Raw genomic sequence first — 27809 nt, 5'->3', positions numbered from 1 at the left:
AAAACAAGTCACTGAGCAAGAACTGCCTAGAACATGATAACCAGAATGTTAGAGAAGAAAGAAACCCTGCATCTTCAGAAGAACCCACACTACAAATGTTTACACAACACACTCCGAAGTGTGGCTCCGGTGGGCTGGGAGCCACGATCTTCTTGGAGTCAACTGTTGCCAAATCTATGAGGAAGGATTTCCTTTTTGCTTTTGAAAACCTACCCATCGGTTAGAAAACCCCAAAGGATAAAGCAATATGATCAACAGTGTGCTAAATCACCATGAGAGAAATGGCCTATTTACTGTACCACTGTAACTTACATCCTCTATCCAAGATGATTCCTAAATCTGGTTGCGTATCAGAATCACTTGAGAAATGGATGAAAATACAGATTCCAGGGCTACATTCCCAGATACTCTGACTTGGCAGGCCTGGGGTGTGTTGGGAATCTGGGTTTGTAATCCTCCCCATGTACTGTACTGACTGTGTATTGCCAGGTTTGGGGGCGGCAGCCCAGGGTGGTGCCTTTCAAATCCTGTTGTGTCCAGGCACCAAGGCACTCTGTGATATTTTCGTTGTCCCCCATTTTGGTATTAGTATCTTCTTCCTTTTAGGAATTAATGGGGAGAGCAGATGATACTTTAAAAATGAAAAGTCTTTCCTTGACAAATTAATAAGTTGGCCTAACTTTGTTGGTACCTCTAGTTTTCCTGCTGAAATATGATCAGTGCTTGATTCCAAAAGTCTGAGAATCCTTACTTTAAGAGGCTTCTCTACAACAGGAACATTCATTCTGAAAGCCAGGATGCCACATAAAATTCTGCTCACATAAAGTGGAAATGATAATGCTCGGTTCCAAAGACAAGGAGGTTTGGAGGGCTGGCATGACCTCTCAGCAAGAGCATTTGAATAAGACACTTGATAACTGTTAACAGAATGAATGTATGGACAGTAAGCACTGAGGGACTCCCAGTGAAACATACACGTCATCGGGATCTACAAGTGTCCAGTGACAGAGACTAGCAAGAGTTGTACTTTCCTGCGTATCAACTGTGCACAAAACACTCCTGGGAAACCTCACAAGGAAATGAGTATATATGATCTCAGCCCTGAAAGCATTCAGTTATTCTAGAAGAGACAAAAAAAATTTAGGCGAAACAGCACCATGAGAGGATAGCCAAGGAAATACCTTACGAGTGGTTCAAGTTCCATGCATCACCTGGGTACCAAGACTGGGGTGCATGTCGGGGGGCAGAGGGAACTGGAATGATTAGGATGATTAGAGCAGAATCCATCAAGGCTGTTATGGAAGAGATGACTTCAAAGCAGAAGGGAGACAGAAGTTGGTGAAAGGCATGAAACTACTACAGACTACAGACAACGGTTTGGTAATGGCCGCTGACTAGCTGGGTGCAGGAGGTAGGAAGTGTTGTCTGTTTGCCAGCTCAGAATATATAAAGCATCCAGAGAAAAGGGCAGACGAACGGCTGGGTGAAACTGACAGAAGCTTTAAAAACAATTGACTACACTATAAATCAACTGCATTTCAATTTAAAACAAAGATTAAAAAATGTTAAGAATGCAATCAATTAGCTTTTCACGGTGATCTCAAATACTTCGGAAGCTTATGTTCCAGGTGAGCAAGACCTGCATTTTAATAACCATGCACTTGACTCCACGTCTTTCTCACCCAAAGGAACTCATGAATCCTCAGTTCATACACTGTAACTCCTAGCCATCTTTTTTTTAAACTTAATTTTTATTGGAGCATAGTTGCTTTACAATATTACGTTTCTACTGTACAGCAAAATGAACCAACAAAACATATACATACACCCCCTCTCTTCTGGATTTCCTTCCCCTCCAGGTCACCACAGGGCATTAAGCAGAGTTCCTTCTGCGACACACTATGTTCTCATTAGTTATCTGTTTTATACATAGTATCCATAGTACATATGTATCAATACCAAACTCCCAATTCACCCCACCCCTGACCATCCTTTGAATCCACCCCCTTCTCTTCATCCTTATCTGCCTCCAGCTACTTCTACTCTCAGCCCCTCAACCTGAATCACTGCAACAGCTTCCCTTCTGTCAGACTCTTCCGAACGCAGCCCTTCCCTCCTCCAGCCCTGTTCTCCACCTGCGGCCATTCATTCAACAAAACTGAATTGATCATCAATGGCTACTTTGAGCCAGACACTTTGTACCTTCTTTGGTACCCGTTTTCTGTCACTCCACTCTCTACCCCATTTGACTTGGCCACATAGAACCTTTTTTTGGCTCCTCAGACAAAGCTTTTTCCTTCCTTTGGTGGGTCACACTAGCTGGGCTCTGCCTGGAATACTCTTCCCCTTTTCCTTTGTCCAGCTCAACGCTACTCATCCTCCAAGAAGCTTTCCTCGCCCTCTCGCTGTTCCCCCGAGTCTAGTTAGGTGTCCTCCTTGTGTGCTTCTCACGCGTGTTCCCTGCACGCTGCACATGGCTCTGTCAGGTGCTGGTCACTTGCTGCTATCCCAAGAGGCTCTCAATACTGTGAGCAAAGAACAGATCAGTCTCTTTCAGTCATGGTGTCCCTACCACCTAGCACAGTGTCTGGCTCACAGACGCTCGATAAATATTTGAATGAACGAATGCAATGAACTTAAGATGTTAAAATATTGGCCATTTCCTTTTCTCATCTCACCAAGGGCATTCCCAGCTTTTCAGATCCCTGAACTATCTGAACCATCCAGGAAGGGTCAAGTTCAACGGTCTCTGGCTTGCCACTCACCTAAGCAACTTGAGGGGGGGGGCGGGATTTGCCGGCCTCCATCCTTCTCCAGCCACAGGCGACAGTGGGGTCCTGCGGCCATAGGAGGAGAGGAGCAAAGGCGAGGGGGACTGAGGGTGGGTGCAGGGAGTGGGGAGAGGGAGTCTACAGGGTGAGGCTGTTCAAATCCTGCCATTTGACCTGTTTCCCTGGGCACTCTGGGCTCACGAGGTTCTCTTGCCTTCTTCGTTCGCTAAGAATGCTGATAAAAACCAGTGGCGCGCACATGCCTTTGTAAGCTGTTCTGGTCGGGATGTTGCAGGTACAGGTCTCATTGTGCACGCTTTTGCCCTTGCAGAGCATCCTGCCTGTGTCCACGTTCTTCACCACGCATTCTGAGTGCCTTGGAGAGAAGCTCCCCACCACCGTCACTGTCGTCTGTGGGGAAGAAAATACAGGAACCAAATTATGTGGTGTTCTTCCGTCATCTCTATGCACCCTAGAGCTTTAAAGGAACTGACCTTCTGATTTGCCACAAGAGAGTTTCTTGGATTGCTGACGCAAAGAAAGAGATGTTTTATTAGCTATTTAATTTTCTCTATTGTGAATCGCATATGCATATTCTTAGGCCATTTTTCTGCTTTGTATTTTTTCTTATCAATTCTTAAGAGCTCTCTGTATAGTATAGATATTAATCCTTATCTGTCATCTTTCTGACACATTTTCTCCTAATGTACTGTTTGTCTTGCAGTTTGTATGTGTTTTACCCTATATAATATGTTTTTATGATCAAATACAAAGCTTATTGTTATAAAGTTCTTCACAATTCTTGCTTGTGGACAAATATAATATTGTTTCACCATCTTTGTTGTTTTATTTTTTAAACTTATATCTTTAATCCATCTGGAATTTATTTTTATACAAAGGATAAGACATGGGCTCAACTTTATTTTTACACAGATGGTTAATCAGCTAGGTCACAAGCATTTATTTTAAAAAAAAAGTTCCTTTTCCCAACTGAATGGAAATACCACTTTTCTCATGTATTAAATCACCATATACCTACAAGTTATTTCTGAACTTTGCACTGCTCCAATTATCTATTGATCCACTTCTTTCCCAATGTCATCAAATTTTCAAGACTGTGGATTTAAATATATTTACGGTAAATCTATTTTTATTTTCATAATTTTCTTAGCATTTTCTAGACATTGTTTTTTCCATATGAACTTTAAGATCATTTTACCCAAATAGGGTGACGGGACTGTGAGTCTAACTGGAAAGGTACTAAATATATGCATTAATTTTAGGAGATTTTCTATCTTTATGATATGAAGCATTCTCATCTAAACACAAATTGTTTTGTTTATATTTAGGAGGCAGAAGATGTGGTGGGGAGAGCAGGAAAAGGGAGTAGAAGGAGGAGGAGGAGAAAGAAGGCAAAGAAGAAGAAAAAAAGAGAAAGTTAAAGAAAACAATATATCAGTGGGAGACCCGTTTTGCATCAGGTGCATTCAGGGGGTCTGGTGGGGAGGTGGGAGCACAGGCAGCGATCAGCTTATCATCCGCGATGAAGAGTGGCAGTCCCTCACCACTGGGAGCTGTCCATCTTCTGTTATGCTCCTGATCTCTGCCCAGAGTCTGCACGGCCAGCTAAGAACCCACTGTCTCTCATCCTTGGATAAGCTCTATCTATTTTGCTCTGGGGTTTGCACCCCTATCTTTTTACTTTAAAAAAGTTCTGTTTCTGAGCCACAGAATCATGCTGGAAGAACACAAGGTCTTACAGTCCAACTTCCACTGAGCTGAAGTCCAGCCATCTCCAGGGGACCTGAACCCCCAGCCATCCCCACCAGCTCCTCTTCAACACCTGGCTGAAGTCTCCCTCATGCTTCACCCCTGCATTTCTCCCTGGACTGCACACCTCAGCGTACGACCGTTATCACCCATTACCCTGTCCACAAGTATGTCTTAAATGGAATACACTGGTCAAACACGATAAGGAAAGTATCAGAAAGTTTGTTAAAGTCCTGTTTTCAGTAGCTCCTGTAAGTTTTCCACATTGCCTTCAGTCCTCATATGCGCAGCATTTACATAACTGTAATCATTGCATTAATTTATTTCATAGTGAAGTGGAGTTGTTCAGTCATTTCTGACTCTCTGCAACCCCATGGACTGTAGCCTACTAGGCTCCTCTATCTATGGGATTCAATTTATTTCATAAACATTTATCAAACGTTAAAGATTTGCCATGTACCACACAAGGTATTTGCTACTTCAGTGAAGCAAGCAGCTATAGTCCTTACCCTCAAAGAGCTTACAGTCTAGCAGAAGTGTGCAAAATTTCACTAGACTAAAACTGGAAGGTCACACAGGATTGAGATCACTGTTGGTGGGAGTGCAAATTGATACAGCCACTATGGAGAACAGTATGGAGATTCCTTAAAAAACGAGGAATAAGACTACCATATGAGCCAGCAATACAGCTACTGGGCATTTACCATAAGAAAACCATATTTCAAAAAGACGCATGTAACCCAATGTTCATTGCAGCACTATTTACAATAGCCAGGTCAGGGAAGCAACCTCTATGTCCATCAACGGATGAATGGATAAAGAAGCTGTGGTACATATACACAATGGAATATTACTCAGCCATAAAAAGGAATGCATTTGAGTCAGTAGCAGTGAGGTAGATGAACCTAGAGCCTATTATACACAGTGAAGTCAGAAAGAGAAAAACAAATATCATATATTAACGCAAATATATGGAATCTAGAAAAATGGAACGGATGAGCCTATTTGCAGGGCAGGAATAGATATGCAGATATAGAGCACGGACTTGTAGACACAGCAGGGGAAGGAGAGAGTGGGACAAACTGAGAGAATAGCATTGGCATATTTACACCATCATGCGGCAAAATACAGCTAGTGGAAAGCAGCTGAATAACATGGGGAACTCAGCTCGGTGTTCTGCGATGACCTAGACGAGTGGGATGGAGGGGTGGGAGGGAGGCTCAAGGGAGGGCATATATGCATACTTATAGCTGAGTCACGCTGCTGTACAGCAAAAACAAACTCAACATTGTAAAGTAATTATCCTCCAATTAAAAGTTTTAAAAGAGAGAGAGAGAGATGCTAGAAGCCTGGGCTAGGATGGTGCAGCAGAAATGCAAAGAACTGACAGCTCCAAGACACCCTTTAAAGGTATCATGGGCCAGGACTGGAAGCGGGGTATCTGGTTGTGGAGGATCTGGTGAGCTAACAAATGTACAGAGGTACCGTACATTGCGTTGGGATACAGGGAGCAGGAGGCAGACTCTGGATGGAAAAGTCAAGACTTCAGCTTTGGTTGAGTTCAGTCAAGTACTTGTGTGATAATTGAGAAGAGATGAGTCTGGAGCTCAGAGGCCATCTGGGCGGGAGATGAGGGCGACGTGGGCATATGATGGCATGTTAAGCCACAGGAGTGGGCAAGACTGTGGGCAAAGCAGAGTCAGCTGCAGGAAAAGCCAAAGCTGGGGCTGAACCAGCTTGAAGAGTCAGGGTCAGGGAGAGAGGCAGCCAGCACAGGAGGCCGCGGCAGAGTCAAGAAGGAAGAGGCTATGGAGTGTGTGCTGCAGAAGGCAATGGGGGAGTTTCAAGAACGCAACCAAATGGCTATATTAGGATGAGAACTGACAGTGTCTCCTGGAATACCTCTATGGAGTTTAGATTCAGGGGAACAATGGGGCAGAAGTTGACACTGATATGAAAAAAAGGAGACAGTTTTTTGGGTTTTTTTTTTTCAAGTGCAGTGGAAGAAGGGGATAGTCAAAGAGTTGAAGGTTATTTTAATGTGACTTTAGGATTCCTTTGTGGCTCAGATGGTAAAGAATCTGCCTGCAATGTGGGAGACCTAGGTTTGATTCTTGGGTTGGGAAGATCCCCTGGAGAAGGAAATGGCAACCCACTTCAGCGTTCTTGCCTGGACAGTTCTATGGACAGAGTCTGGTGAGATACAGTCCATGGGGTCACAAAGAGTCAGACATGACTGAGTGACTAACACTTTCTTAGGTTCCCTGCAAGAATAGTTAAAAAGCTGATGCCTTGGATTAAGGAACCCAAAGTAGGAATGCTTAGCAGGTAATAACTCTTGAATTAAGCTGGATAAAGTGGGAATGAAGACCCGAAAAGTCAGATGAGATACAAAGTTTGAGTGTCAACTAGCTTGTAATGTCCATGGAGCCAAAGAAATTCTTGTCACATGACATTTCTATCATTCTATCAACAGAGCTTATTTTGCTTAACCTTACCTCTTATTGACAAATAGTTTGGTATTTCCAAGTTTCTAAGTCTATACATGTCACAACAGTAACATCCATACATAAATGGTTTTTCTTTTTTTTAAATTACCTCTCCAAAAGTCTAAGCCTGGAAGTAGTGCTTCAAACAGAATGAGTATATTTATGACTATTGAAATGTTACTGTCAAATTACCTTCTAAAAAGGTTGTGTTAATTGGTATCGCCATCACTAGGTGTCAGCAAACCTTATTTACACTTTAATTTGTATTTATTTGATAACTGGTGAAGCTGAGCATATTTCCATATCTATGTCTAACTCTCTTAACCTCCTCTTGTGAGAATATACACTTTTGCCTGCTTATTTTTTGGTGTCTCTATATTTTTTTTTTACTTTCTCCTAGCTTTCATATCTTGCAGCTAATATTTTGCCTGTTGCAAATGTTTTTCCTGAAGCATGAGCTTTAGTCATCACTTATTTTTTGTGGTATAGATTTTTTTAAAAGTCAAGTATATGAATATTTTTCTCTTGCTATTACATGATATATTGTTTCATAGCCAAGAAGATTATACTTCCAAATTATCTGACGCTCAATTATTTTCTGTGTTAGGTTTTTAGATTAATTTCTTAATTAGCCTAAAATTTATATTTCATGTAAAAAATGTGAATTAAATTACATTTCCGTATTGTAAGCCAGTTATTTCAGCAACTTTTTATGAAATAATTTTGTTTCCTCTTTATTCATGATAAACAGTCTTTAAATTTTTTACATCTATTTCTGAGCTTTGTAGCCTATTCCATGAATCTATATTCCTATTTTTTATCTATGTTTTTAGGCTGCACCACGAGGCATGTGGGATCTTAGATCCCCAGCCCATGGGGATCACACCCATGCTCCCTGCATTGGGAGCATGGAGTCTTAACCATTAGACTGTCAGGGAAGTCCCTATATTCTCATTTTTAAACAAGAGTCATGGGCTAAATTATTGCCACTATATATGTGTTTATAATCATATGGAAATGGTCTTGCTTAAAGAATGTTCTTTTTCTCAATATATATCTTGGATATTCTTGACCAATTCACATTAGTATTTCGGATGAATTTTATACGTTAATTTCAGGGCTTCCCTGGTGGCTCAGACGGTAAAGAGTCTGCCTGCGGTGCGGGAGACCCGGGATCGGTTCTTGGGTCGTGAAGATCCTGTGGAGAAGGAAATGGCAACCCACTCCAGTATCCTTGCCTGGAAAAGTCCAAGGTCCATGGGGTCTCAAAGAGTCGGACATGACTGAATGACTTCACTTTTAAGACAAAAACTATTCAAATTTTTACTGGGATGACATGAAATCTAGACAACAGATTGAGGAAACAGTGACATTTTAATGATATTGTCCCACCAAGAAACACAGTATATGTCTGGATATGTTTAACATGCTTTCATATCTTTCAAGAAAATACCTGTTTTTGTTTTTATGTTTATTTATACTTTTAATTGATAAGATTTCCTTATTACAAAATATAATTAGCCTCAATAGACCACTGCCTCATTATCTAATTACTGTTAGAAAATAGAAAATTGGAAAAACTATTGCACAGTCAAAATCACTGTTTTGGTAGGTGGCTTCAACACGTATCTCCCAGTAAAAAGAATTTTAAAGCACAATGTACATGCCTCACTCTGCGGGTTTGAGCCTGAGTATTTCCATTGTTTTTAATGAATGGGATATTTTATTAATGTGTTAACAGTTTATCTTACATGTCATAAGGTTATTGATACTTGAACGTTTACTGGACATTAACACTTTATTTGACCTTTATTAATTTGAATAGTTTTAAGAGCTAATATATTTAGATTTTACAGATATATCAATATACCCACTTAAGATGAGCTAATAATATTTTTGTCTATCCCATTCCAATAATTATTTCTATTATTAACACTTGTTTCTTGCATTCGTGTATGGGACACGACTTTGAAAACAATATTGGTTGTCTCAATGACAGAATTCCATGTTTCTCTTCTGATTTGTAAAAAGAATGTTTCTCTTCTCTCTTTTAGGAACCATGCTATTTGTGGGAAATACTTTTATTCCTACATCTTTTCTCTTTTTATTAGTATAAACCAGTTTTACTGTTAAAAATCTCTTTACAGTTATTGCTGTTCAGTCGTTCAGTCATGTCTGGCTCTTTGTGACTCCGTGGACTATGGCACACAGGCTTCCTTTGTCTTTCACCATCCCAGAGTTTGCCCAGACTCATGCCCATTGAGTCAGTGATGCCATCCAGTCACCTCATCCTCTGTTCTCCCCTTCTCCTCCTGCCTTCAATCTTTCTTCATCAGGGACTTTTCCAATGAGTCAGCTCTTTGCATCAGGTGGCCAGTGTATTGGAGCTTCAGCTTCAGCAACAGTCCTTCCAGTGAATATTCAGGGTTGATTTCCTTTAAGATTGACTGGTTTGATCTCCTTGCAGTCCAAGGGACTCCCAAGAATCTTCTCCAACACCACAATTCGAAGGCATCAATTCTTTGGCACTCAGCCTTTTTTATTGTCCACCTCTCACATCCAAACATATAATTTTACATAATGTAAAAATGGGGTGCCATGCATCCCTTTTTGTGTGTGTCTGTGTATATGAGGATTTCAGTTGCCTCTCTTTTTTTAAGTCTATCTCTGACCTTTCCTCCACCACACGAATTATTTCATCATGGGAGCCTATGTTTACAACCTAGTATGAATTCTCTCACGTTTTTCTCCATGCTCAAACAATCATATAGAGACATAGACATAAACATATAGAGGGACAGTTCTGGATCAATATAAGACCACGCTATATATACTTTTCTGCATCTTGGTATTTTTATTCAACAAAATCTCATAATATTCCTCCAAGGCAATTAGAATTGCTCTACTCCTCTCTTTTTAATGCCAATTTCATAACAAGGATGAGAATATACTACCTTCTAATTGTCTTGTGTAAACAAGAGGCTCTGGATTATATGCATCTTTTTTTTTTTTTTTTTTTGTACCAAGAAAGTTACTAGAATGTTATTTGCAGTGAGCAAACACGCTTTGAACCAAGTTATTGTGATAGCTGGAACTGGAGAGGACAATAGACTTCCAGCTCTACAGGTTCAGGATAAGAAATTACTTAAATAACCAAGGATTTGAGACTCTCAGCAAGCCACAGTTAACCATAAAGACGGGAAATATTTTGAAATAATATGACCAAGAGCTGGAGACAGACATCTTATCAATGTCACTAAAATAATCAGCCCAGCATTGGCTTCAAAGAACAGCTTTACTCAAATTGCTAAAGTCTTATCTCCTTTACCTTGAGGGTGGTGGTGAGCTGGAGAGAGCGAGGTAACGGTTGCGTGGGAAGACTCTAGAGGGATTAGGGTAAACCACACTGGGACTCAAGGTGGGGAAGAAAAGTACCAGTGGTTCTCTGGGTGGTAAACATGTTCCAGACTAGATGTGAATGGTGATTAATTTATGCTGGTGAACCCAAAGATAGGCAAGCAAACCGTGTAAGCGGCTCTTGTTAGTCAATGAGCAGCTTACTTTTCCTCACCGCACTTTGCTTAAGCACTCCCCTTAACATTTTCAAAACGATAAAAGAAAAAGAGCCATGCGTAATCATAATCCCTTATCAGAGTCCTGGGTATATTCAATGATCATGATATTTTCTAGCAGTCTCTATCAGCACTAAAGTCAGCTATTTTTCAGACTGATAACAGAAATAAAAATTTGGCCATACCTATACTTAGATACCTAAGCATCTTTTTCCATAGAATCTGCTCATGCTAGTGCAGGTCTGGTGGAGGTTTGGATGAAAGCTTTGAAGGGTCTTTTTGGGAGGGTACCCCCCAACCCATCCTCCACACCCTCGCCCTCAGGAGGGCGACAGAAAGTAACAACAGCCACACAAGTTGAAATCCATGAGTTCTGATCAGTTATGACTTGAAAGCTTGATTCTTTTATTATTTATCACTCATTAAATGCTCTGGCTCTCTTTTATTAAATGTTAAATCATCTTAAGTGGTACAGTTCTTGCTATTTGAAATGGCAAAGTGTAAGGGGAAAGAGAAAGTGGCCCATCTCCTTGTTAATGTGGCATTCAAATAAAACAGAGTGAGCTCAGCAGACAGGTCAACTGGCTGCTGATGGTGATTCTGTATAGTTATTCATAATACAAGAGCTGTAATTAGGGAGAAAATGTCTCCTTACAGCCCCTGAGATTGCAAGGCAGGAATTCCATTTTCCCATGGGGCGAGGCTGGTGTGTAAATCTGAAAATGCATGAATATGCTCACATCACTTCACTTCTCTCATCCAATGACAGGCCTGATGTGTTGCCAAAGGCAGTATAGTACCGTCACAGCAAGAGCCCAGGCGCTTTTCAAGCGACCGCCCCCCTTGCAATATTCACTGCCCATATTGCTTTCTCTCCCCATCAATATCACCTGAAGGCATGCACGCAAGATAGTTGTCAAAAGCCCAAATACATCAAGAAAAGGAACTAAAAAACAAAATAAAATTCAGGACTTAAGTCGCACTTAAGGAATCTTGTAGACCATGAATCTGAACTTTTTTTTTCTTTCTTTTTTAAAATCAATGTTTTCCAATGACATTAGCCCATTTTTTCCTTAATTTCAACAACTGAAGGTCATCTTCAGCTCCACAAGATGACAAACTCCATGAGGGCAGGTTCACGATGCATCTCGTTCTCTGCTATCTCCCCGTCACCTTGCAGAATGTACAGGAATTGATGCTCACACAGTGTCAGTTAACTGAGTGAATTCTCATAACTAAGCTTATTCGATCATTAATAGGTATTTTACACACAGAAGGAAGTTGGCATCAGTTGACTAAAATGAGACGATAGAGACAAATTTAAAATCTTTCCTCTTACCTTATCTTTACTGCTTCGAAATAGGTGGATTTGAGGGCACTTTTTAGCTCCAGATAAAATATCCAGCCAGTTTTCTGAATTATTTAAATGCTCACAATCTTCTTTAAAAGTACACCTATCAAAAAAAAAAAACAAAAAGGGAGGGGGAAGAAAAACAGCAACCCCAAACATGCATCATTAAAACTTTCTCATACTTGGCTTCAGTACAAAATGCCAGACTTTGTGTGAGGATTATTGATTTCGAGTGAGAATAAGAACATGATGCTAAAACCATGAAAAGCAACAGGAAACCAGCAAAGCATTTTTTCCATCATGTCTCAGAGCTGAGAACAAATGTGGACATGTTGAACTTAGACTCCTGAGCCATCTCTCAAGATGACACTGCAGATACATCCAAAACACATCCTCTCCTGGATTCTAAAATTAAAGCACTACCTTCTAGAAAAACCTAGCATAGAACAGCCCAAAAAAAGGTTTACACATCATAAACATTTTAGGTTTGCCATTCATTTCCAGAATACCAACCTACTGTGTAACTTTTGCTGTTGTTTAAAACAAAAAAAAAAAGAAGCGACCATTTTTGTGCTTTGCAGTATGATAATCAAATAAACATATTGCAAGGGCAGAGTCTTCCCAAGAATTTGATAAGACATTCCAGAACCATCTGCTACATAACATTTATTTAGACAGATACCAACTTACATCAAAAGCTATTGGGTGAAACATTTGCCAGGGCCACCTCCCCAAGTCAGCCAGCCCAGAGGCTGTCCCCAAAGAAATCTTAAGCTGTGGTCAGGGCCAGCTACTTTGATAAACACCACCATAAGCTGAAGGCGAAATCACCGCTTCGCCTATGCCTGTTTTGGTCACTCTAGGTCATGTGAACTTGGGAGCTCCTGCCTCACCAGCAGGGCGGCCAACTCAACAAGAATGAACGCCAAAGGTCACTTGGTTTCCAAATGGTGTTAGACTCCACAGACATTCTACTGAATGGTATCAAGGAAAGAACAAAACCTCTGTTACCTCTGCCTTCTCAAGGTCCAAGGTTAAAACAAAGCGGTGGAGGACACCCAGTAAGTTTTAAAAGAAGCTGAAAATTCATGAATCACATGAGATTGAAAGCAACTAAATAATAACCTCATTCAACTCTGGGGAGTCCCTGAAAGGAAGTGAGTGGAGACCAGTGTGGTCCCAAACAGTATATTTGACAAGCATTTTATTTCTTTTTCTTCTTCTCTTTTTAAAAAAAAAAATTCTTAAGAATAAATTTAGGCCTCACGGCTTCATCTTTGAGCGCTGCGCTAATTTGAATATGACAGAAATAGAACAGGAAGCCAGTGAGTTTCATTAGACATCACCCCCAAGTGCAATTCTTACAGCGTGTCATCATATTCTTCCATCTCGGGGAACCCTGCTTCCAGGCAGCACATCTGTGTCCAAGCTCTCCTCCACCTGTGTCGGCTCCTTCTCCAACATCAGGACCAGGGGGATTTTCATCAGCAATTCTCCACAGTCATAAATTTACCTGACCCTTGATGGCTAGCTCGTCCGTCACGGACATTAAGTTCAAATTAAACCTCCTCTCAATGTCAGGGAGAGTTTTCAATGGAGGGACACATACTGCTGGATTGAAACACACAGAAGGACAAGGCTGGTTCCCCATTTTGTATTAGAAAGCGATGATGACTGTCAAAAACGACCTGCCTCTCTCTCAGCGGCGTTCCAGTTTGTATAAGGCACTTCCTCTGTCTAAGAGGAGGCCAAAAAAAAAAAAAAAAAAAGCCAGTTCTAAAGAGAATGCAGTACAAATGTTTTTGTAGGCTTTTAATACTGCCTGGGAGTCAAGGCCTAAGGCTGCCAAAAAAACAAGTGTAAAATATTTCATACAAATAGTGCTACAATTTGCCAATTTGTAGGCAGAAAACAGTAGTGCCACTGAATTATCACTCCCTTTTCTGAACTCCTGTAACATTTCTTGCTGGAACCACACATTTTGGTATTTAATCATATGCTGCCTTGAATTACAATTTAACTGTTTTACGTGTCTATATCACGGCCCCCAGTAAGCTGTAAGCTCCTCAAAAGAAGGGAGAATATCTTTAATATTTCTTCTGCAGAGCTTCAGTGTCTGACAGCATGATATGCAAATACTAGGGTTTCAACAAACATTTTTGAATGAATGGATGAAATATGAAATCTCTATAGGTCCTTTCTGTAGGTGAGTTTCTTTCTAGAGTTTCCTTAGGGTTTATGTCTGACTTGTACTTCTAGTGAAGAGACTATTTTTAATATAAGCCAAAAGTTTGAATCGGGGGCCAGAGAGGGGACAAATTAGAAACTAAGGTTTTCAGTTTATCTTTTGGGGAAAAAATACATATGTTTATATATATATAGGTTTCCCAGGTGGTGCTAATGGTAAAGAATCTGCCTGCCAACGCAGGAGATGTAAGAGACACGTGTTTGATCCCTGGGTCAGGAAAATCCCCCTGAAGAGGGCATGGCAACCCACTTCAGTATTCTTGCCTGGAGAATCCCATGGACAGAGGAGCCTGGTGGGCTACAGTCCATGTGGTTGCAGAGTCAGACAGGACTGAAGCGACTTAACACTGAAGCATATATATATTTATATATGTGTGTGTATATATATATGTAATAGACTTTTCACTTCCTATTTTGTATAATGCGAAAACAAAATTTAACCATGTTAAGCAACTAAACATAAACTCCTGGTTTATAAAACACCTTTGAGATCTCATGCCTTCTTTCTCGCCAGCTGAAAAATAAAAATTAAAAAGCAAACCATAATGCCAAGAACGTATAACCAGATGGTCAACCAACAACATCTTATTATTTCTTCAATATTGCAGATGATAAAATCTTCATGACAGCACGTTACCCACACAAACTTTCTCCAGGAGGGGGAACAGACCTCAGAGCTCCCACGTTTTAGTAAACAAAACCAAAATGGTCCCTTTTGAAAGCCATCACTCTTGTTCCTATACATCCACAAAAGCAATGGTCAAGTGCATAGACACTTAAGCCTTTGCCCAGATAAAAATCTGAAAATCTCATTTTCAGACTCAGGTCTCGGCAAGGCTGATCCTCAGTGAAGCAACCTCAGATAGGCTGCTTTCTTAACTGACTTCATGATAATTTCTTCTGATAAGAGGAAAGACAGGAAGAAAATGGGATTCAAATTAGAATGAGCATATTCTGGGAAAAAAAAAAATGGCAGACATGTATTTGCTTTTCTCATCTTATGTTGTTGCCCCAGTCTCCATGGAGGGTCTATCCCAAAGTTCTAGGACTCCCAATTAATATTTTTCTGGCCCTTACGTCCAGCTAGATTTCATGCCTACAAAATAAGGCCAACATTAGCAGACACTAGCCTACTCGCAAATTAATAGAATCAGCATTAATGGGGAAAATAAAAACTGCCTGAAGGAAAAAAAAAAAAAAGCCCCAAAACCAAAAGTTAATTAAAAGAAAAAAAAAAAAACTTTTGCTAGGTGAAAGGACCATGAATTCAATTTAGTGAATTAAACTACTTAAGAAGGCTTGTTCATAGTATCTACTGTAGAGCTTAATCTGTTCAAAATAATAAGAGTTAGAGATTGCTGCTCAACTATATACATATGTGGACCTCCCCTCCCTTCCCCTTAACTCTTAGTTTGTTCAAAACTCACGAACAGGGAGATTCCAGAAACTTGTCTAAGTTTGCTGTTTCAAATTCAGAAAGTATCTGCCGACAGTGTGTTTGCTTCCTGAGCTCGTGGAAATCTTTCCAAACCCTGATGTCCCTCAGTCACCAGGTATCTACAGGGGGGAACTACCACCGTTCTGAGTGTTGATGGTCTCTCCTCCTCTGTTAGCCCTCACGGGCTTCCCAGGTGGCCCAGTGGTAAAGAACCCACCTGCCAATGCAGGAGACGCAGAAGATGCGGGTTCAATCCCTGGGTTGGGGAGATCCCCTGGAGGAGGAATGGCACCCAGCTCCAGTATTCCTGTCTGGACATTTCCATGGACAGAGGAGCCTGGAGGGCTACAGGAGGAGCCAGGGGTCACAAAGAGTCAGACAAGACTGAGCATGCATATACTGCTGCTGCTAAGTCACTTCAGTCGTGTCCGACTCTGTGCGACCCCATAGACGGCAGCCCACCAAGGCTCTGCCGTCCCTGGGATTCTCCAGGCAAGAACACTGGAGTGGGTTGCCATTGCCTTCTCCAATGCATGAAAGTGAAAAGTGAAAGTGAAGTCGCTCAGTTGTGTCCGACTCTTAGCGACCCCATGGACTGCAGCCCACCAGGCTCCTCTGTCCATGGGATTTTCCAGGCAAGAGTGCTGGAGTGGGATGCCATTGCCTTCTCCGGAGCATGCATATACATTAGTCCTCAAAACCACGTTGCTTTATAGGGATGAAATGGAGGCTCAGAGAGGTGTTTACAATGTGCCAAGGTTTCACAGGTTCAGGCGTCTGAAGTTTGCTCTCAGAGCCACACACTTGGCCACGCAGCTGCACGGTCATCTGTGAGCCCTATGTGTTACGACATGTCAGTCATGTCTGACTCTCTGCGACCTCATGGACTGTAGCCCGCCAGGATCCTAACTGCCATTTAATAAGCTGCACAAAAATAATGACATTTAGAGTTCCTCCTGCTGTCCTTGGGCCCCATTAGTGGTTGGAGGGTGGGGCTGGGCCAGGACAAGGCGACAGAGATGAAGACGCCAGGAGCATAGAATGAAGAAGGTGAGACAGAGCCTCTAGAATGAAGAGGGGAGCATGGATCTGGGAGGGAAACACAGAGCAGGGTTCTGAGAGGCCTTGCATGTTCACCCATCACTAGCCCTGAATACAAAACACCCAATTAGAGGTTAAGGTTCCAGGAAGCCCCCCAACTCGCAAGTCTATTGTATTCTAAAAATTGGCTTGCAAACCCTCAGTTTGTAATATGGAATACACTTTTCTTCCCCATAGAAATAATGTTATAAATAGTGATTAAGTCTCCAGGTTTTAACCTGAAAAACCTATTTATTTGTGATGTAACTTCAATTCTATATATTTGCAATATAAGAGTAGCAGAAAACAATGAGATTGAATCCATTTGCATTTTATAGCAGTTTTTCTTCTTTACTTGTGTTTCTGCTTGGCTGGTAGTCTGGGAACAGTGCCCAGCTGGATCGACTTTTAAATTTATTATTACAGTATTGCATTTATATAGTATTTCTATTTTTTAATGGGGATGACTTAAATTATTAATTGTTTTCATGTCGACATAAAGAACTGGGAGACCCACCTCTAGAAATGAGCCGAAGTTTCCAGGCATGCAGGCAGGTGAAATGCCCAGGGGATGGGCTGTGGGACCTTGAAAATCTGACTCTATTAGGCTAGAATCTCTCCCTAAGAATTTACTACTTACTCAACCTTGAAATAGAAACTCTAAACTCAGAAATGTAACTTGTACTTCCTGCCACTCGAATTTCATCAGCATCCTCTAATCTAATTGTTCACTAAGAGCAGACAGTCCCTGAAGTAAACTGACAAGTAAATATCAGGTAATTGCTTGAATGGGAGGGTTGGTGTGATCTGTTCCAAAGATTCTCTACTGATACAGTATCAGAAAACTTTTAATAAGGAAAGATCCAGCCTCTCTCTCAGAACAGGAGTCTGTGTCTGTGACTGGAGGAAGATTTTGCTACAAGAGCATCCCAAGGTCTTCTGCTAAGTGATTTGAAACAGATGTCTGCATTTTTTCAGAAGGGCACGGAGCCCAGAGGAGGGACCAGGTGGTCCCGAGAATCAAGGGACTTTCATTAACGTTGGTAGTCCACGAGATGGAAAAACCGGTCTCAACTGAAAAGGAGAGAATGAGAAGTCACTGTGACAAGCTCCACTCTGAATTCTAGGCCCCCAGAGTCAGCCAAGAGGGATGCCAAAATACAAGACCAAAATAACTTGCCAGGAAAGCTGAAAAACTGCGTTTCAGCTCCAGTGATGAAAAGCCAACCTACATAAGAAAATGATGCTAATAACAGAAACAATTTAGAAGATTTTTTTTTTTAACTGAAAACATCTAACATGCCAGGAGATGTTCTTTCATATGATTTGATTCACTTATTCTTCACAAATCTATGAAGTAGGTACGACAAATTCCCTTGCTTTTAACAGCTGGGGAAAACTGGAGGCAGAAGGCTCCATATTGCTTCCCAGGGTCACAGAGTTAGGAAGCAGAGGGGCTGAGATACCAAATCAGACAGTGCTGCTTCTAAGTCCACGGCTCATCTCCTCCCCCCTACTCTCCCTCCCCAGGGCCCTCGTCTATGGAGCCCTTTCCAGGGGCAAGGTGCTGTTTCTAGGACTTTCTGGGACTTGTTGATCCTATAGCTACCTCAGGAAGTAGGTATTATTGTTATCAGCTCCATTTCAATGATGAGGAAACTGAGGCGCAGAGATTAGACAGCATGGTATGGATCTCAGCAGTCTGGCAGTGGTGTTCATACTCTTAGGACTGTGCCAAACAGCTCAAAATTTTCAAAGGTTTCCAGGATAACAACATCATAAAGGCCAAAATAAAAATAACTACATCCTCCCAGAGCCTGAGCCCTACGGGAAAAATACAAGTTTTATTCCATTTCTCAGCAATTCTCCAAGTGTGTTCTTCAAGCTGTTTTAGGTGTTAGTATTAAACGAGGCTTAAGAAATTTGGGAAACACTAGTTAAATAAAATTAAATGATCTTCCCTATTGCAGGAATTCTCAGAGCCTTCAATATTCTGGTATACTTTGTAACTTAAAAGATAGGAATGGATAATGCACGTCTTCTAACGTTTTTACTGAAGGATTAGAAGTCCTAGCCACGCACACTGAGAAGCACTTAAATCTTGGTTAATGAGCAATAATAACCCAAGTGGAAGATCAAACTGGAAAACTTGAGGCTTCTTTTGGCTCTTTTTTCTCATCTCTCATACTCAGCTGATGATGACCTATTCTTTCCAAGCATTGCTCTATGCCATCTCCCACAATCTGCCCTCACCTGGGCTCCTGCGGCAGGCTTCTGAATGGCCTGCCTCTAGTCAGCTCTCCACACCAATGCCTAGGTATTCTCAAGTCCAGAACTGATTACACCGCTTCCTACTAGAAAATCTTCAATGGCACCCTTCCACCTACACCAGACTCCTCTACCTACATCTCTTTCATGACCTGGAGCCTAGAACACACGTTTCCACGCTCATCTTGGTACCCAATACTATGATCGAGCCTCTTCCTTCTTTTCCAAACTCATCCCCAGGCAATCGTGGGTTGATAAGTCTATTTAACTTACAAGCTCCTAAAGACATCCATCACTAATAGTTAGTACATGGCACTTCGCGAAGAGCAATTACTTAATAAACACACGCGGGGAAACCTGCCCGGCTCTTCTCGGCATGTGCAGACTGTGCGAGGGCCTGCAATATTGGTGAAATGGTGCTCCAAGTTCAGAATCACCTCCTCCATGTCTGCCCAGCCTCCGGGCAAAGTAGTCATGCCCTCTGCTGTGTCCGAATGGGTACCTTACACATGCATACAGCACAATGCGCTGGTTGCTGACTGTCTGTCTCTCTGACCACACTGTAAGATCCCCAAGGGAAGAGCCTGCCTTATTCACCTTGGCACCCCTAGGGCCTAAGGCCACATCTAGGATTCCTTCCACAAGTATTGTCTGAGTGCCCCCCAGATACCAAACACCGAGCACTGGGGATGTATGGATGTTTAAGCCAGTTAAAGCTCCCCTCTTAATGAGCTTATATTCTGGTGAGGCACATGGACCAAAACCAAATAAGCAGACAATAATTTAAATAGTTTCAAATCAAGGCTAGTTTTCAGCAGAAATTAAAAAAATATAGCAGCGAGGAACTACTTTAGGTAAGCTGGTCAAGAAAGATGGCATTTCAAGGAGTTCCTTGGTGGCCTAGTGGTTAGGATTCCAGCCTTTCATTGCCATGACCTGGGTTCAATTCCTGGTTGGGGATCTGAGATCCCGCAAGCTATGTAGCATGGCCAAAAACTTAAATTAAAAAGAAAGATGGCATTTCAGCTCAGATCTCAAGGATGAAGACAACCTAGCCACATCAAGAGCAGTAGGAACAGCATTCTCGGCAGAAGGAACAGCAAGTGCCAAGAACCTGAGCTCACTTAAAGTCTGGTCTCTGCAAGGAACTGATTAAAGACCAGACCAGGCTAGAACTTAGTGAAGAAGTGGTGGGTGGAGCTGCCAATTATAAGCGGGTGACGTTGGGCAAATCATACCTTCTCTCTGTTTCAGGCTTTCCAGCTGCAAAAATGCAGATAATAATTATTTCTATTTCATGGAATGGTTATAAAAATGTACATCTAGTTAACACACACCTACAAAACCATAGATCGAAGAGTTATTTCAGAAACGTCCGTCTATTTAACGGAGGCTTCCAATAATGCCTCAGTAAATATTAGTAGCTGTTACTATATTTATTACATAGGCAAATGAAACAGAACTTAGGTAAAAAGTTTGAATGACATAAGCCAAACACATATAAAATAATACTGATGTGACAGGCATCTGGGCAACAGGGGTAACTGGTCTGCCCTTTGCATTGCTCACACATACCAGATCAACAAGCAGCCTGCCCTTTCCACATAAGGAGGCAGACTCAGCTCATGGCTTCTTGGAAGGTTCTTAATCATAACCCTTCTCCTCTTCCTGAGGGTTCTCTGGGGTCTCCCCATGCCTTGAATACCAGCTCTGAGGGCATTTTTTCATGGTGTATTGGCTGATACTTGCTTCCCACGCTAACCTGTGAGCTTCCACTGGGCAGAGCCTTATTCATTTTTGTCTCCCTAGGGCCGGCACCCCACTCCAGTACTCTTGCCTGGAAAATCCCATGGATGGAGGAGCCTGGTGGGCTGCAGTCCATGGGGTCGCTGAGAGTTGGACACAACTCAGTGACTTCACTTTCACCTTTCACTTTCATGCATTGGAGAAGGCAATGGCAACCCACTCCAGTGTTCTTGCCTGGAGAATCCCAGGGACGGGGGAGCCTGGTGGGCTGCCGTCTATGGGGTCGCACAGAGTCGGACACGACTGAAGCGACTTAGCAGCAGCAGCAGCAGCAGGGCCTAGTACCGGACCTGGCCCATGGCTGGTATTCAACACACGTTCACTGAACTGGAATAAGAATTAAATGTTCAAGTGACTAAATTCTTGTCTATGTCTCCACGATACCAGCAGAAGTTGTTTCACAGATTTTCGTTCACTGGGCTGGCCAGTGCCTGGCGTGGTGGGAAACCGGCCTTTGTCTGGACACTTGGAGCTATTCAGCACACGTGCAACACATCTGCAGACTGAAGCACTCACACAAAAAAGGGATGTGTGGCCTTCACCTCATGTGGCTCTTTGGTGGGTGATGAGGGTGTTTTAACTTCCAAAGGCATACCCTGAACTGGCGAATTTAAGGGAGGTGTTCGTAAAGAATAGGTAGCCTGGAAATAAAGATGGGAAATGATGTCTCTCAAGTCAGGAAGATCTGGGTTCCAAGCTGCTCTCCCACACATTTGTTCTGAAATGGGAAGCACTCTTCAGCTTCTCAGGACCTCGGTTTCCCCCATCAGTCAAAAGCAGGCAGCAATAAAACCCATCTTCCTAAGAGTAACATCGAATAGCACATGGGGTGTTTCAGAAATGGTCCACTCTCCCTAAGCGGGATACAAGGGCCCAAACGCTACAAAACCTCACTGGTACTCAAGAGCAAAAACACCAAAGCCTGGCAGGAAGGCTTCCAATGAAGACAGGAACATTGGTTTCAATGTGGAGTTGTTGTTGGGAACAGGAAAAGTACCAGGTCACCAAGACGAGTGAAAACATCTGAGGAATTTTTAAAAGCCAATCGATACATACTTATGAAAGTGCCTGCTGAGATAAGGTCATTTCAAAAAAAAAAAAACTATTCCATTAAAACATATGTTTACTAAAAGGGGTGTTCCTAATGGTACCTGCTCGAGCTACACAGCATCAATTTAAAAGATGTGAGGATAAGTAGTTTGGAGACTGAAGCTGGACCGAACAAAACTGGCTTCTGAGTATGGTAAGCATTCCCTCTGTGCCAGCCACTGTCAGCTGCCTGGGTGCCAAGAGCTGGGCACCTTCATGGTTTCATCCCCTCTCCACCTTCTGCTCTGAATTATTCACGGCTCTTCTAACAGCTGACAAAGATGATGAAGAACCCAGGGGACTTGGGTCCACCGAAGACCCCCCTCCAGCATGAGAAGGCCCCCACATCCCTTTCAGCCTCCTTGGTAACCCCGATGCATGGGTTCGGCTTCTGCCAGGGTAATTCAGTGATGCCCTGAGGCCCGAATAACATATTCCTCTCTGCTCCCCACTGCTTCCACCCCACAGACAGTTGTCCTACTTGCTTCTATACAATTAGTCGGCACAATGGGGTCCTCACACAAGGAGGAGGGGCGGCCCCCAAATCCCATTATTCTCCCGATCGCTGCCGTTAGAGCCTCACTGGACCATAAAGGAGTGTCACAGCACAGAATGCAGCATGACGACACGTCCCGGGTTGGAAGGAAAGGGGGGACGGATGCAGAACTGGGAGCCATCTTCTGTCGTGAATTGACTTCCTGGCCACAGCCTCCAAAGGGGACATCCCAAGGTGGAGTGCGCTCCTTTGGGTCTTGGCTCAGCTGCCCTCTTTTCTGTGAGGCTTCCCAGGACCTTCTGATTGAAACTAACCTCCCCTGCCTCCAGCTGGCAAGCCCTACCCGTTCCTCAGCTTTATTTTTCTTCCTAAGGGTGATCACACCTGACACGCTATGTTCTTACTTATTTTCACTCTTCCCTCATGTAGTTGGGTCAGTAATGTTCCACCCCTAATTCATGTCCACTCAGAACCTCAGAATGTGACCTGACTTGGAAAAAGCGCCTCTGCAGATGTCATTAGTTAAGGGTCTCAAGATGAAGTCGTTCTGGATTTAGGGCATTCAATGACTAGTGCCTTGACAAGAGAAAGGAGAAGACAATTTGGACACATGAAGAGGAAAAAGGCCACGTAAAGCTGGAGGCAGAGGTTAGAGACATGCTGCCACGAACCAAGACACACTGGAAGCCACCAGAAGCTTGAAGGGGAGAGGAAGGTTTCTCCCCTCGAGGTTTCAGAGAGATCATGGCCCTGCTGATACCATGATTCTGGATTTCTAGCCTCCAGAACTATGAGGGAATAAATCTTCACTCTTTGAAGCCACTGAGTGTGTGCCATTGGTTATGACAGTTTTAGGAAACTAATACATCTCTAGAAGGACCTGCACGGGGGCAAAGACATGGGGCTGAGCTGTTCATCACTAGAGAACCTAGATGCTTACTGAGAACAGTGTCTGACACACACTAGGTGCTCCATAAAGATTTGTTAAGTGGGACTTCCCAGAAAGTCCAGGGGTTGAGAGTCTGCAGAATCCACCAGCCAATGCAGGGGACACAGGTTTGATTCCTGGTCCGGGAAGATCCCACATGCTGTGGAGCAACTAAGCCCATGAGCTGAAACTACTGAGTGTGTGCTTGACAGCCTGTGCTCCACAACAGGAGAAGCCACTGCAACGGGAAGCCCCTGTACTAAACTAGAGAGTAGTGCCCACTCTCTGCAACTGGAGAATGCCCATGAACAGCAATGAAGGCCCAGCACAGCCAGAACACACACCCAAATCTGCTAAGTAAATGCATGGATGCTTCAACTCTCAAGCTGTAGAAGGGTTCCCATAACTCAGGTTGACCCAGATGTGTAACCAGTCTTCCATGGTGGGTCCATCTGGAGCAGGTTCTCCCTTCTTCCCACCACCACCAGGAGGGATAATGTCTCCAGGTTTCTCCTCCCTTTCACTATGGTGGTAGGTAAAGGTACTGGCTTGGGAGTTAGAGCCTAGATCTAAGCCTAGACTTTAATCCTGTTTCCACTGCTTATACAAGCTGTAGGAAGCAGATGAATGACCCCAAAGATATCTATGTCTTAATCTCTTGAAGTTGTGAATGTGTTGCCTTACTTGGCAAAAAGGACTTCAAAAATGTGATTAAGAATCTTAAAATAGGGAGATTCTTTCAGATTATCTAAGTGAGCTTAAAGTAATCTCAAGGGTCCCCGAAAGAGGAAGCGGGAGGGTCAGAGAGGGAGATGCGATAATGGAAACAGAATTCAGAGCCAGAAAGGCCTGAAGAGGCTACGCTGCTGACTTTGAAGATTCAAGAAGACGCCACAAGCCAAGGAACGTAGGTGCCTCCAGAAACTTGAAAAGACAGGACATGGATTCTCCCTATGGGCTCCGGAAGGAACACAGTCCTTTCTACACTCTAGTTTTAACCCAGCAAAACCCTCTACAGACTTCCAACCTCCAGATCTGTAAGATAATAAGTGTATGTTGTTCATGCCTGCAAGGTTGTAGTTATTTGCTACAGCAGAAGTAGGAAATGGATACAGAAACCTAAGGCTGTTTTCTCATCTTAAAAGTGGGTACTGTAATAAGTGCTTACTTCACAGGGTACCAGGAGGACTAAATGGAACACGCAGGGGACATTCAGGGCATAGCATCTGACATGTGGTAAGCAGATCCTCCTCCGTGCCTGGGGACCCTGTCTCCTGGCTGAGCCTAGGCTCAAGGCAGGCTTCCTAGGGAAGGGGCACTGTAACTGCATTCTGAAGGAGAAATGGGCATATCCTGATGGATTCCTCCACTGAAAAGCCCGGAGTGGCCTTCTCTGCTGCAGAGTGCCCGCCTTTCACAATGGTAGACCAAACCAGAGTAACTCAAACTTCAGAGGAATGTGTTTATGGGTTACCATGCACCGTGGGTCACCTTGGTTGAATTCTCAGGCAACAGCAGCTCCTAGGCCTTACAGGTGATGCTTAGGAGAGACTTAAGAAAGCAGTGACTCTTGGGAGAGGGAGGGAAGGAAGATCTCAAGACAGGAGAGCGATGTAGGGGACTGAGTGCGTCCATAAGCAAATCATTGAATTCTTTGTGCTTGTTACTCTGGGGTGTTGAGGATGAATATGTTTAGCAGGCTGATTTTAGTTTTTCTTACCAGCATTCAAATCACCTTCTGTTAGCCCAACCCTTTCAGCAAGTCTGTTGTTACGCCAAGTTGAGAAAGGACCTCTTTCACAGTGTCATGTGTCAAACAGCCAACCAGCAGATGAAAACCTAAAAACTGCCACCAAGGGCTGCTTGGAAGTCTTCCAACTGCCACCGTGGAAGAAACGTAGAGGATGTGAGTAAGTGTTGCACTCATACAAATAAGTGAGGGGAGTCTACAGATACTTTAAAATCAGCATGCCTGGGGGCTTTGTCCCCATCCTGTACACATGCTCTGGAGGCGGGGCTTTCCAGGACAGGACCATAAAGATAAGTGTGGCTTTTCTGACAGGTACGTTTTCTGAAGAGGCCCCAGCCTTGGTTCCATCACGTGACTGGGACCCCAGGTGGAGCCCGTGATGGTGTTGGGAGAGGTGGTGGGCTACATGAAGTTTGGAGAAAGGGCTGCTAAGTAGATGACTCAGGAAGAGGCAGGAGGTAAACTCACTCTTCATAAACATACTGGAAGGCAGCAACCCTAGAAGGGGGAGGAGTGGCCAGTGTGGCATGGTTAATGCTTGGCTTAATGCACTTCATCTTCTCTGCCATCAGGATTGTCTTTTAAGAACACAGATATGATTGTTTTGGTCCTCTGCTGAAAACTCCTAAGTTCCCAGAACCAACTAATAAAGTCCAGATTCAGAAACCTTTCCTTCCCGGCCCCTCCCCATCTACTTCCTCCTTCCAGAGAAGTGCTGGGGTGAGATGATTCAGTTGGAGCCCTTTCCCTCAAAAGATCTCCTACTGTCAGGACTGCCCCTGATGCCCAGCCGTGCTGCCACTGCAGGGGCCATGGGTTTGAGCCGTGGTTGGGGAACTAAGATCTCACAGGCTATGCAGCCAAAAAGGAAAATAAAATGAAAAGATCAAACCCTTATTGTGCTGGTTCTGCTGCCTGAATTATCCCTCGCCCCCCACCCTTGGTGAAATTCTCCTTAGGCTTCAAGATCCAATATTCTCCTCTCCCCCAGGACCCAATTTTAATGTGACCTCTTCTCTGAAGCTTTTCCCAGCCTTGGTTACAATCAACCGCTCCTTCCTCTGGGCGTTTGCCATAACAGCTAACATCACTACAGTGCTTCCTACGAAGAGGAACTGTGCCTAGGACTTTATGTACATCGTCTGATTTCATTCTCTCAACAACCCTCCAAGAGAGGTACTGTTACTACTCTGCTTTATGAAAGCGAAAGTCATTCAGTCATGCCCCACTCTTTGCAACCCCATGGACTGTAGAGTTCATGGAATTCTCCAGGCCAGAATACTGGAGTGATTAACCATTCCCTTCTCCAGGGATTCTTCCCAACCCATGGATCAAATCCAGAACTCTTGCATTGCAGGTGGATTCTTTACCGGCTGAGCCACCAGGGAACCCCAAGGATACTGGAGTGGGTAGCCTATCCCTTCTCCAGGGGACCTTCCTGACCCAGGAATCAAAGCAGGATCTCCTGCTTTGCAGGCAGATTCTTTACCAGCTGAGCTACCAGGGAAGCCCCTGCTTTATAGTAGAGGAGATTTGGCACAGAGATGATAAGAAACACAGGGGCCTGGATTCGATCCCAACCACACTGACTCCATGTCTGCACACTTCTTTCTCTGCTGGACTCCTCCTTCCAGTGTGGAAGTCATCCCCTGCATTGCTGGGCATCCCAAACTGGCTAGTCTTTCTAAACTCCTGCTCAGTCAATAATACCTCGGTCCCTCTGGTACCCAAGCCAGATACTTCCACTCTTTCCCCTATCATTTCAACAGCAAAGTCCTAGGACTTGAGACCCAGCTTCACATCTGTCAGAAGTCCTCCTCCATCTAACTTAGGTACCCATCCTTTGGGTTCCCACCCAGAGCCAAGTACAAGGCCTGAGACACAGAAGGCATTCAGTGTAGGCTTGGGTATCATTACTCTTTTTGTGAGGACTTAGATCAAGAGAGAAAGAATACATCTTCCAGAAAAACAGTGGCCACCTTGATATTTTATTTTTCATTTTATGGCCCTATTTTTAGTGTGTCAGACTCAAGGGAGGAATCCAATTAATCACTAAGTCCTGTCACTTCTATCTTCCAGCCAGCCCTTAAATCCACCTGCTTCTCTCCATCCCCACGATCATCTCTCTAATTCAGTGTCCAGTCTCTTGCTGGTTCACAACCACCTTCTCAGTGATCTGCGGGTTTCCAGCGGTGTCTCCTCTAGACTGTTTTGTGCCAGAATGCTTGTTCTGCACCACACAAGTGATCCGGTCTGCCTTCTGACTGAAACCCTGGAATGGCTTCCCAAAGCCTTCCCAGGAAAATTCAGACCTTTGACGCGGGCTATAAGAGTCCTTCTCCCCCATCCCGTCTATCCGCACTAACTAACACTCCTCAGACCACACCCTTGCGCCATACTGCCTGTCAGGCCAAGCGCTCCTCCAGCTCCCAGCCTTCGCATGGCCTGTTCCCTCAGTCTCCTCTACCTCCTCTCTCTGTACCCGGACGCTCTCTGATGCTCACATTTCAGGCTCGGTTTAGACCTCCCTTCCTCCAGGAAGCCTTCTGTGACCTAAGTTTAGGTTGCTTTTCTTTGATTGATGGATTCATGTCCACTGAACCTATGGTTGTCTTTTTAACTGAAGTATAATTGACCTATAACACTGTTAGATCCAGGTGCACAATATAGTGATTTGATATTTCTATACATTACGAAACAGTCACCAGGACAAGTCTAGGTACCATCTGTCACCATACAAAGTTATTACCATAT

The 27809-nt window shown here is 43.4% G+C and overlaps 1 protein-coding gene across 1 annotated transcript in view; it reads right to left on the bottom strand.

Moving 5' to 3' along the window:
- The window catches only part of PLXNC1 (plexin C1), a 155525-nt gene that overhangs the window by 79840 nt on the left and 47876 nt on the right, over positions 1–27809 (bottom strand). Inside the window, exons 5-6 of the mRNA XM_013963727.2 lie at positions 11942–12056; positions 3035–3182 (exon numbers count right to left, since the gene is read on the bottom strand). Coding sequence (XP_013819181.2) covers positions 3035–3182; positions 11942–12056 — 263 coding nt within the window. The remainder of the gene's footprint in view (positions 1–3034; positions 3183–11941; positions 12057–27809) is intronic.

This window comes from Capra hircus, chromosome 5 (assembly GCF_001704415.2).
Source record: "Capra hircus breed San Clemente chromosome 5, ASM170441v1, whole genome shotgun sequence".
Taxonomy (NCBI): Eukaryota; Metazoa; Chordata; class Mammalia; order Artiodactyla; family Bovidae; genus Capra; species Capra hircus.
The sequence above is the reverse complement of the archived record's forward strand: the minus strand, read 5'-3'. Positions and strand labels throughout refer to the sequence as shown.